This window comes from Neopsephotus bourkii, unplaced genomic scaffold (genome assembly GCF_033783945.1).
Source record: "Neopsephotus bourkii isolate Nb327-2 ecotype Australia unplaced genomic scaffold, CSIRO-AGI_Nbou_v1 NB_1810, whole genome shotgun sequence".
Classification (NCBI taxonomy): domain Eukaryota; kingdom Metazoa; phylum Chordata; class Aves; order Psittaciformes; family Psittacidae; genus Neopsephotus; species Neopsephotus bourkii.
Genome location: NW_026902283.1, coordinates 282,818 through 294,082, shown reverse-complemented (window position 1 = coordinate 294,082; position 11,265 = coordinate 282,818). Strand labels below are relative to the sequence as shown.

Below are 11,265 nucleotides of genomic sequence, written 5' to 3'. Positions count from 1 at the left end.
CAGAGAATCAGTTCATGAAAAATGTGAGGAAAAAGAAAAGACATCTGATTTTACCTAGCAGTCCTGCAATGTTCAGGAAGCCTAAATTAGACTTTTTAAATTTTACAACTGACAAATCCACTTAATCTAGGCTTCTCAACAGTCAGCTGAGGTCTGATTTTATCAGGTCTAGTATCTCTAATGAGTGGTTTACCATTCGAAGTTCACCATTTTTATGTCCAGATTATAAAAATACTATTACAGAAGAAGTTTTGTCATAGGGAAAACCAGAGCAATATAAAGTTTGGAAAGAGCTGCCAGATTCTCAGTGGCCACTGACTCTGTTGAATATGAACTAGACAAAACAGCGTATGTATTTCTAACAGGGCCACTTTCACTCCAGTCACTCTTCTCATGCACTCCACTATGTTTTCCTTCCCATTCTGCGACTCTAACATCTTATTTGGCTATTACTTTTGTAATTAAACAAAAATTAATCTAAGTAGCCTCTTTTCCCCTACTGCTCTCACTGATATTAGGGGCTGTATTTGTAAAAGGCATCTATTATGTTGTCAGAAGTCTTTTGCTGCCTGTATGCTGAGTCTTCTATGTCTGTGTATCCCTGGGAGCCTCCTGAGACAGGAACATAAGCAAAGTTAAGAAAACCAAATATGGAGTTTTAGATGCTGCCAAACACAGTGCAGCTGTAAGCCAAAAAAAGCAGTCCAGAAGAAAATATTATACTTTTGTGTTTTGAACTGACATAAACACTGCAGGAGTTTTTATTCAAATAAAAAGTCAGAAGAGAGGGATATGGCAGTGACCCTTGCATTTAAGAAGGCAAAGACAACGTTTCAGACAGCTATGTGGTTCAGGTTTCCTATTAACCAGATGTAGTCATGTTCCCATTTGGTGTGGGACTTACAGGATATCCTTTGGAGACACATAAATCCAGGATTCAGAATTACTGTGGTGGAATGACATGCCCAATTTTCATGCAGCACAATACTAAACCTCTGTGATCTCTCTTTTAGTTTTAATTATTTATGCTTTGCACAAGGCTCGGCATGGTAGCTTTTCATATTTATGAAAGACATAATTGATATGACAGTACGGAACATACATGAACTATGTCACACACATAATGTATTACATCAGCATCAACATCCACATTACATTAACTGCCTTAGAGAAAAGAAATACTCATGTTCTCCTGCCAACAGCTTCTCCTCTGAGTAATACCAAAGATGATCAGTTCTTGAACTTCTCAAGTCTGCTATTTTTTGATAGGAGCATTTCTTGTTATTTTCAGTATCAAATCATCCCCTTGTGTGACACAATTTTGTAAGTGGAGGACTAGAATTTATGAAATTTTACCTCTAGAAAGGCCTGAGTAGACTCACAAAAGTAACACAAAAAGGATGTCCTGTTTTATTCTTTCCACTTACTTTTAGAAGCAATCTGTATTGTTCTAACAAACAGGAAAAATGTATTTGCTAAGAAGACTCAGCACAACAGAAAGTAACTTTATAAGTAAACGTAGATGAGGCCTGGTGAAGAAAGGCCATCAGACTGAAAACAGGGAAAATGGAGTAAACAGTGAATCCCACATTTCAGTGATCTAACTTATATCTCTTTCAGTTAACAACTAGTTAATAACCATGAAAATGTTTAAGTGTTAAAGTAGCAAAAGAGGACTAAGATTTCTTCATGTAATTAGCAGAAAACAAAGCTAAAAAACCTACAGCCTTTACTCCTTTTCATATATGAAACAAACAATACATAATAATACATGTGATGTTATTCCAGCTTTTTTATATGCTTTCATAGAAAAGTGATTGTAATTTTTTTTTTATGTCTCTACTGACCCCACTCAGAATTTTTTCTTTCCAGAGTAATTGAGTAATTTTCCTTATTCCACGATGCAGACACAATTTTTCCAAAAGAGAAAACTACAATTATTCTGATACTGTACACAAAATTGAAGATTTAATAAATAAAAAGGTACACACACACACCAATTGCCTTTTCAGAATTTGAAGTTTATCCTCAGATTCAGAGCACTGTGTATAAGTTACCCAAGATAATTTAGTTCAGCTCTACCTTAATAATCATCCATCTTTGATTTCCTATGGCATGTATTAGCTAAAGACTTATTTTCAAATATTATACTCAAGACTGGGTGAAATTTAACGAAAAATTAAAGAACTTACCTTCAAAAACTCTGAAGGCTTTCTTGCAGCTTGGTAGAGGCCATTTTGCAGAATTTGATTTTTGAAAATTTTCTTTTAACTTCAAATATTCCGTAGGAAAAAAAGATTTGGTGGAGTTGTTCAGTTCTATGGTAATTAATGGGAAAGAATATACAAATCAATGCTGTAAATATAGCAATAATTTGCATACACTTATAATACAAAAAAAAAAAGCTTTATCTACTGTGTAAGCCTTTCTCTAATTATAACATCTCTTAAGCTGTTTTAATATCACATGAACCCAAACATTTCCAGATATAGCAAGAACAAGTCTTAAACATGGCTGTTTTGATTCTGTTCCTTTTGTTTCCATTTAGGAATGATGATGGCAATCTAGCAAAAAGGAAGCATATAATAAATCAGGCCATTTCATGTAAAAAACTGATACTGAATCAAAATGACATCTATTGTACGGACTGACACATTCTTAGTTCATATTGCTTTTCTGTTTAACAGTATTGCTCAGTAACAGTCTGCAATGAAAAGAGATGGGAAGAGTCTGATAATCTTTGCTGAGACTTTTAAAATGTTGTGGATCAACAGGAATTCATTTGTAGAATGACTAATGGTACACTGCAAGAGTTGACATACCTTATTAGTCTCAAGAGATCACCAGCTTCTCATGATACAATCTTGTGAAATACCTACATGCACTGCAAATCAAAACTCAAAACTAACTTATCCATAGCAATTTAACAATGTAAGTGATTTACTTTGTAGCAGAGTTGCTAAGCTAGAAGTTAACAGGGAAAACTTCAAACCCCCCACATTTGGACTCTTCAAACCATCATGGCTCTAGATAAATACCAGCAGCTGCTACCATAATTCCTTCTGTACCTTAACAGAAAAAAAAGACCCTTCACAGACCTTCAAAAAGTCTTATGCATTATTTGTTTACCTGTTTCATTGAAATTGTACATGATTTTTCAATAATCTGTATTTTATGAAATCTTTTTGGCAAATTTGAGAAACCTAAGCTTTTTGTGAGCTTCCAGAAAGAAGGAAAAATTCCAAATGCCCTTGGATTGCAGTAGCTTTTTCTGAATAAGAGGAAGGCATTGTCAGATTTGAAGCCAACCCCTCTCCACCTGGTCTTATTCTAAAAATTATCCTGTATTTTTCACCATGCCAAAACACAGGTGAAATGAAGCAACACAACACATGCAGACCACAGAAATCTCTAAATCCTTCTATCTCGTTATGCAAGAACAATGCTACTGCACCCATAAACCTCTGTCACCAATTGGAAAAGAGGCCATTTTCTCTCCCAAATGTAAAAGGAACAAAATGTGCATTTTTCACTAGCAGTTAATTTTTATGCAAGAACTTTATATACTACTGAACATATTTGGATTAAATACTATTCAGATTCACAGAAATAGCCTCTGATGAGACTCTGCTTGCCTCTCATCATATCAACACAGAATATTTTAGTTTTCTTCTACCAGTCATAAAAATCAACACACTTCTTTCAACTTTATTGTCCAGATTCAAATACTGAAATCTCTGGTCAAGTATCCAGTTCCTGTTTTTCACAAAAGGCAGTGGTGACAACCCTTACTGGCTTTTAGAAGGTTTCTTGGTGTCCTGGATTCAGCTGTAGAGATTATTTTTTTCTCCTTCTTACTAGCTGGTACAGTGCTGTGCTTTTGACTTTAGTCTGAGAACAGTGATGATAAAACACCGATGTTTTTACTTGTTGCTAAGTAATGCTTACTCTGTTCAAGGACTTTTTCAGGGTTACTTTAATTGGGTTGTAGCTATCAGATCAAAAGCTGTCTTAGGTGTATCCTGGGCACCCTTATCAACTGACTAGACAGGATTTTATCCTGATGTGAGAAGGACTTTTAATAAAGCCTTTAAAAAAGATGGGAATGCACAACAGACACCATCAGAGCTTAACCTTAAACCTAATCCTAACCCTCTCTGGACTGGAACTCACTCTAAAGGGAACAGTAAAAAAAGCTCACTTGATCAAGGCAACAGGCTGAAGAAAGTATCCTCATAGGTCACATCCAGCTTTGTAGCTCTGGTTTAAGCACTCTTTTTCTCATAATTGGGTAATTGAACCTCCTAGCCCTCATCTTTTTGTTTACATGTTCCACGCAACCTTCTGTTGTAGTTATATTCAGTTTGCAAAACTGTACAAGCTAAGAAGTGAATTTCTGAATATACCCTTAAATGTTTTCTTTTTGAGACATCCTTGTAAGGTAAAATACAGTTATACAAAAGCAAAGCTGTAGAAAATGTCCAGAATAAATTAGAGAGTGAAGTAAGTCTTCTCAGCTGTGGCATTATAGAAATACGCAAAGAATGCTAGCAACTTTGCTTTGCTGGCTGCACAAACCTATAGCAGCAGTGACATTAGCATAACTATTATATGGCTTGCTAAATCTCCTGAGTAAAAAAAAGTATTTACTACCCTTTACACTGATCTGGCACCATCCATCTTCCTTAATGTGTTGATTTTACTGACTTCTCTAAGGATATCATCAATATTTCTTGGTTGATTTAAAAGCTGCTCAGTATGTTATGCGCTTGAAAACTACAAAGTATTTTTCTTAATATATGTATAACAAATTGAAGTAAATTCAGTGTATCCTTTTCAAAATATATTGCCATGTCAAGCATATATTGCTATGTATTGAACAGCAATATACAAATAGCTGCTGTAAGGCCATATGAATTTCTCTCATCTGAAATTGTTAATACTAAACATACATTGCTATGACTCTCTGTTTAGACTAGGCTCCCTGTTTATGTATTTATGACAGTATATTTACACTTTAGCCACACAACTACTTTTCCTCAAAACCAGTACATACCTTTTTAATATTTTCACAGAATGGGTTACATTGGAAGGGATGTCTTGAGATCAGTCAGTCACAGAATCACAGATTCATAGAATAGGGTTGGAAAGGACCTTAATATAATCTAGTTCTAACCCCCTGCCATGGGCAGAGACACCTAACACTAACCCATGTCACCCAAGGCTCTGTCCAACCCACCCTGCTCAAAAACGGTCAGCTACAGCAGGCAGCCCAGGGTGTCCAGCTGGGTGTTGAGTATCCAGAGATGGAGACCCCACAACCTTTCAGAACAACTTGTCTGACAACCTTCACAGTGAAAAAGTGTTCTGTGTTCACATGGAATTTCATGTATTTCAGTTTGTGCTTCTACTGTCAGTGGGCATCAGTGAGAAGAGTCCAGCTCCCTCTTCTTCATTCCCTCCCATTTTACACATTGCATATTAAGTACTCAAAAATTGCAGATAATAATGGTAATATTTCATTTAAATAGCAGTACTTTGAATGTGTTGAAAAGTTTGCAAATACATTTTTGCAAGCATCTGTATTTTCTCTTTGTGCTCTCCCAGAAGTATTTTGCTGCATCAAATCTGTTAAGTAGCTTTTTCTTCTTTTTTTTTTTTTTTTTAATTTAAGTAGCCCTCAAAAAACAACTAAAAGTAATTATCTACCGGTGAAACACACTTCATCTGTATATCAAATCCAAAGGAGCATCAAACATTAAGCAAATGAAATGAGAACAGCTTGAAACCTCTATACACCAGCCAGGCAGGGTGCTGAGAGTGCTCAGGCTGCAGGTTTCCATCCATTTTCCCTGCTGCAGTACTGATATAGTCAGTCCCTATTTCTGGCCACCAGCAGCAATAAATTGAACCATCCTGGTTCACTGGTTAGGTTGTCTGAAAAATGCCTCCTTCCTACCTAAAGGAATTCATATTTGACCCAGTTGGTTCTTTGAACTGGTCTGCCATCAAATTATACAAAGTTGAGCTTGTGCAGAGCAAGAATCTGCACAAACAGAAATATAGGTCTGCTGATAATGTGGTATCATACTTCAATACTCTGCATCCTCAACCTGTCATCATCACAGCATTCTCCCAGTTTAAAAAGGATCGCTGCAAGATCTCTGCAGCATGCAAAAATAAACAAATACTCCTGCGTGGCTGAGTCATTTCCATTACTTTGTGACCTGTCTATGCACATTTTAGGAACTCAAAAAGGCCTAGCTCCAGTTATCATATTGCAATTTTGTCCATGGTGCTTGAATTTACCTTTTTAAGGTCCAGGCATAAAAAACTGATTTGTGCTGTTCCAGGTATCCCATCTACATCTGCTTACCCTCTTCTATCCTCTATTCTCACATCAAACACCTCTTATCCACCACATTCTCCTATTGCTAAAAGTCAGGAACACTAGAGGTGAGGGTGTAAGAGGCCAGGAAGGGAGAATTTTAAAAGAAGTTTAGTGAGGAGGATATAGTTCTGCCAGTCTTTCTTTTCACTCATAGCTAAATTAAAACCATAGAACCAAGAAAAGTGCATTTTTTGGTGTGTCGTTATGTTAGTAATTTTAAAAATGCTTTTCTTGGTAGGTTATTTTAGGAAAATGTTTATTATATTTGGAGTCTGTGAGCATTTAGCAAGAGGAAGCCAACGAAATGCAAAATATCAGAATTGCACTTCAAAATTCAAAAAGTTTTAAAATATGCATCCAAAATAGTTTCTCGCTACTGAAGAAAGCCTGCATGGAATAGTCCTAGGAGGAGTTAAATGCAAAGAAGACCTTACAGTGGATTAACGTCATTAAATTTTGTTCTGCATGCATTTTGGATGTGGCCCGTTGCATGCTGTTTTTAATTTATTTTTTCTTTTAACAGGGCCTTACTATACTTTAAACTACATATCATATTTATTCAGGCCATAAATACAATAGGGAAAGCCACAAATACTTTTCTCTATTTTAAAAACTTGCATTTTGATACCTGCTTGGAAAAAGACTCTGGCAATTGTAGTGCGACACAGTGGACATGGAGTACTGGCTGGATTGTCTTTGGCAAGCATCCTTAAGCAAGGCTCACAAAAGATGTGGTGGCATGGATAGCACATGTAAGGATTGAAATAAATATCCAGGCACACTGCACAGAGATAGCTTTCTTTATCTCTTCTGAGGTCATGCTCATCATCTGTATGCAGGTTATCGTTTGCAGTCTGCAAGAAGAAAAATAAAACATCATTTCACAGCTCAGCTCATAACAATTTTGGATAAACCAATCACTAGGAAGGTGACTTTCAAAAACACTTCAGAAGCTGGTACACACTGGTGATACTCTTAATTTTTAATACAAGTTACTTTCAACGAGATGACAAAACATAATGATAAGAGGAATGTCAGAACATGCGTTCTGTGGGACAGGTGAACAAGAATCACATGAGACAGTAAAAGAACAAAATAACAAAAGCAAAAAGACTGAGTAAACTGTACTATGATCAGGTTCCTTCTTTTAATATGGATTTTAAAAATTTATTTGTAATTTTATTACCAAAATACCTGGTTACATTGCCATAAAGGCAAACCAAAGCAACAATTCTCTAAAAATAACCCCTGGATTGCTCTGCCTTTGAAAAGTAATTTACAAAGGGCATTTTCAGCAAGAATAATGGCTCACAGTTTGAAACAAGCCACAACTTTATTACTATAATGCAGAATCTAAACCTCAGAGAAGAGAGTAGAGTATAGAAACCTCTACCATCTTTGGTAACTGCTGGTTTTTGCCAGCACATGTGTTCCAAATTTTCTTGCATTGATATATTCATAGGGAAACATAGCTGGACTTCCCAAACAGTGTACTTGCCATGTAAGTGTAACACCTCGCGTATATTGCCAGGTTTCTCCTTTTGTGTTGTAAGACAACTAAACCCTTCCATGTAATCTGAAGATCTGATACTAATTTCATCTGAGGTTTTTGGCTTAAAGAAATAAAGCTATCTTTTTCATCTGTATGGGAGTCATACAAGAAACAGTAACTTTGCTCTAGCTCCTCTATACATACTCCCTGTTTCACATCTAACAGAACCCAACACAGCCCAGTATCTAAGACACCCACCAGGAAAGAACAAAGACAGAGGAGGGTATCAGGTGCTGCTCAGAACTTTTCCCTCATGCCTCTTGTTTTAAATTCCCAGTCCTTGTCTCATTATCTTAGTTTAAGAGTCTTAATTCTAAGCAGCCTTGTAGAATCTGTGAATTCTTGCAAGTTCCAGTATCCATCCTTAATACCCTCATGTCCCTTGCTCAACCACTGCTCTGTAGGTACTTTGCTAGTCCTGCAACACTAGCTCCACATGTCTTTCCAGACACCTATTACTGACATTAAGCACATCTGTTGATGCACTTCAACTCAATAAGTACTACTCTGTGCTAGAGCAGCTGCTTGATTTGCAACTAATTTGCATGCTCACTAGCTGTATATTTCACAAGCCACTTTTGACACTCACAGACCATTACTGGCAACCACTGCCTGACATTGGTATACCAAATATTAATGACTGTTATTTTGTCCCTGCTGTACAGATGGGAGTCTCTAGATAGCATATATGGCTAATACATTTGGATTTCTGCTGTCTCTCAGTAGTCAGTCCACTTCAACCTGGGATACTGGACACTGCAGATAATGAATAATTCTAACAGTATGGGTACTGGGGAACTAATTAAAAAATACACAGTAGAAGTATTTACTGAGAATCTATTAGTTCTGGATAAGCATTCATCCTGTCAGTCCAGCTCAGCTTTTACATCATACTTTCCAGAACACTAGGTGCCAAGAGGGCTTATAAATTCTGCCCTGCTGTGACATAAACCCATGGAGACAGTTTGGTTTTATCAGTGTGTCCAGACTTAAGCTCTTGTGCAACCCTAAGCATTAATAACTGTGTGCTTCTTGTAGTACTTACCTCAGCACTTATCACTCCAACTTGATTTTCTCCATGCCAGACTTGAGAGAGGCCCACAGAAATTCAGTGTATATTGAAACTTACTGCAGGGGCAGCCAGACTGTACTGATGAGCAGCCAGCAGAGGTCTGGCTGGGACTAACATCTACAGAAGCTAGCACAAAATGAAAAGATGGAGGCAAGCAGAGAAAGGGAAGAAGCAAGCTTTTGCTGACTGGTTTTGATAAGTACTGATTTCAAATATAAAATGTGTACAGAGAAGCTGCCTACCTCAGTGGCTGCAAGTTAAACATGTTGTGTGAGCAGTTAGGTAAATAAGGGTGTTAGTGGCAACATGGCTGACAAGGATAATGGCTGGTTCTGAGATAGGTTTGTAATCATGGTAAGATACACAAACAGGAGAATCTCAGAGCCAATTGCAACTAGAAAGAAGATCAAAATTATCCTGATGTGCAAACTAGACCCTAGTTAAGAATAATCTCCTTAGCGGATCAAAGGAAGACTTTTCTACAGCTTTGTACTCCTTCTCAAAAGACTTAAAGACCTATCTAGGCACATGGCATAATTTTGTACTGCAAAGCTAAAAGCAGAGCAACCTCCTTAGGCAAGAAGCTAATACACAATAATTTAAACAGGCATTATTGTGCATTTGCAATTAAGCAGTGCCCATATGTTCCAGCTACAGCCAGAGCTTTGGTGTTTGAGTGCTTTACAATCTAAACTGGTTAAGAGGGAAAAAAATTCCTTCTGCCCTTGCATGCTTAATGTGAAGGTAGATAAAACTGGAGTCTCTTTGCAGAGACAACTGTTCCTACTCTCCTACATGAACAATACCTCAAAAAGAGAAACAGTGGCGTAGGAAGCTTAAGAAGTCACATTTTCACCATTACAATTTAAGAGGAAGACTTCATTTGCTGCACATTCACATACCTCACATTTTGAAAGTGTGCAGTATGCATGATCTGCTTCATCACCTTGGAAGATGCCTCTTGGTAATCTGTTCTATGCTATTCATAAACTGTACATAAATAAACCTATAATGATTGCAGCTCTAAAATAGACTTTAAGTCTTCAGTTATCATAGAATCATAGAACAGGTAGGGTTGGAAAGGACCTTAAGATCATCAAGTTCCAAACCCCCTGCCATGGGCAGGAACACATCACAAGAAACCATGCCACTCAAGGCCTTGTCCAACCTGGTCTTGAACACTGCCAGGGATGGAGCATTCACAACCTTCCTGGGCAACCTATTCCAGTGCCTCACCACCCTAACAGAAAGAATTTCCTCCTTATACCCAATCTAAACTTCCCCTGTTTAAGTTTTAACCCATTACCCCTTGTCCTACCACTACAGTCCCTAATGAAGAGCCCACCCCCAGCATCCCTATAGGCCCCCTACAGATACTGGAAGGCTGCTATGAGGTCTCCACGTAGCCTTCTCTTCTCCAGGCTGAACAGTCCCAACTTTCTCAGCTGAACAAGAGATGTCAGGGTGGTTGAAGTCACCCATGAGAACAAGGGCCTGCAAGCGTGAGGCTGTTCCTATCTGTCTATACAGCGCTTCATCCGCAGGTTCTCCTTGATCAGGTGGTCTGTAACAGATCCCAACAGTAATGTCTCCCATCACTATCTTCCATTTAACCCTGACCCACAAACTCTCTGTTAACTGCTCACCTGTCCCCAGCCAGAGTTCCATACTCTCCAGCCTATCCCTAACATTTGACACTGTCCCACACGACATCATTGTCTCTAAATTGGAGAGACATCAATTTGATGGACCACTCGGTGGATAAAGAACTGGCTGGATGGCCTCACACAAAGAGTTGTGGTCAATGGCTCAATGTCCAGCTGGAGACCAGTAACGAGTGGTGTCCCTCAGGGATCGGTGTTGGGACTGGTCTTGTTTAACTGACATGGACAGTGGGATTGAGTGCACCCTCAGCAAGTTTGCTGATGACACCAAGCTGTGTGGTTGGGTTGATATGCTGGAGGGAAGGAATGCCATCCAGAGGGACCCTGACACGCTTGTGAGGTGGGCTGATGCCAACCTTATGAAATTTAACTATGTCAAGTGCAAGGTCCTACACCTGGGTCGGAGCAATCCCAGGCACAGCTACAGGCTGGGCAGAGAAGAGATTCAGAGCAGCCCTGTGGAGAAGGACTTGGGGGTGCTAGTTGATGAGAAAATGAACATGAGCTGGCTGCAGTGTGCGCTTGCAGCCCAGAAAGCCAACCATATCCTGGGCTGCATCAAAAGGAGCATGACCAGCAGGTCGAA

General features: G+C 38.3%; 1 protein-coding gene across 3 annotated transcripts in view; it reads right to left on the bottom strand.

The window, feature by feature from the left end:
* Positions 1-11,265, bottom strand: part of RNF180 (ring finger protein 180) — a 71,226-nt gene that overhangs the window by 17,683 nt on the left and 42,278 nt on the right. For all 3 annotated transcript variants that reach the window (XM_061342674.1, XM_061342675.1, XM_061342676.1), the window contains exons 5-6: positions 7,020-7,245; positions 2,193-2,318 (exon numbers count right to left, since the gene is read on the bottom strand). In XM_061342674.1, coding sequence (XP_061198658.1) covers positions 2,193-2,318; positions 7,020-7,245 — 352 coding nt within the window. The remainder of the gene's footprint in view (positions 1-2,192; positions 2,319-7,019; positions 7,246-11,265) is intronic.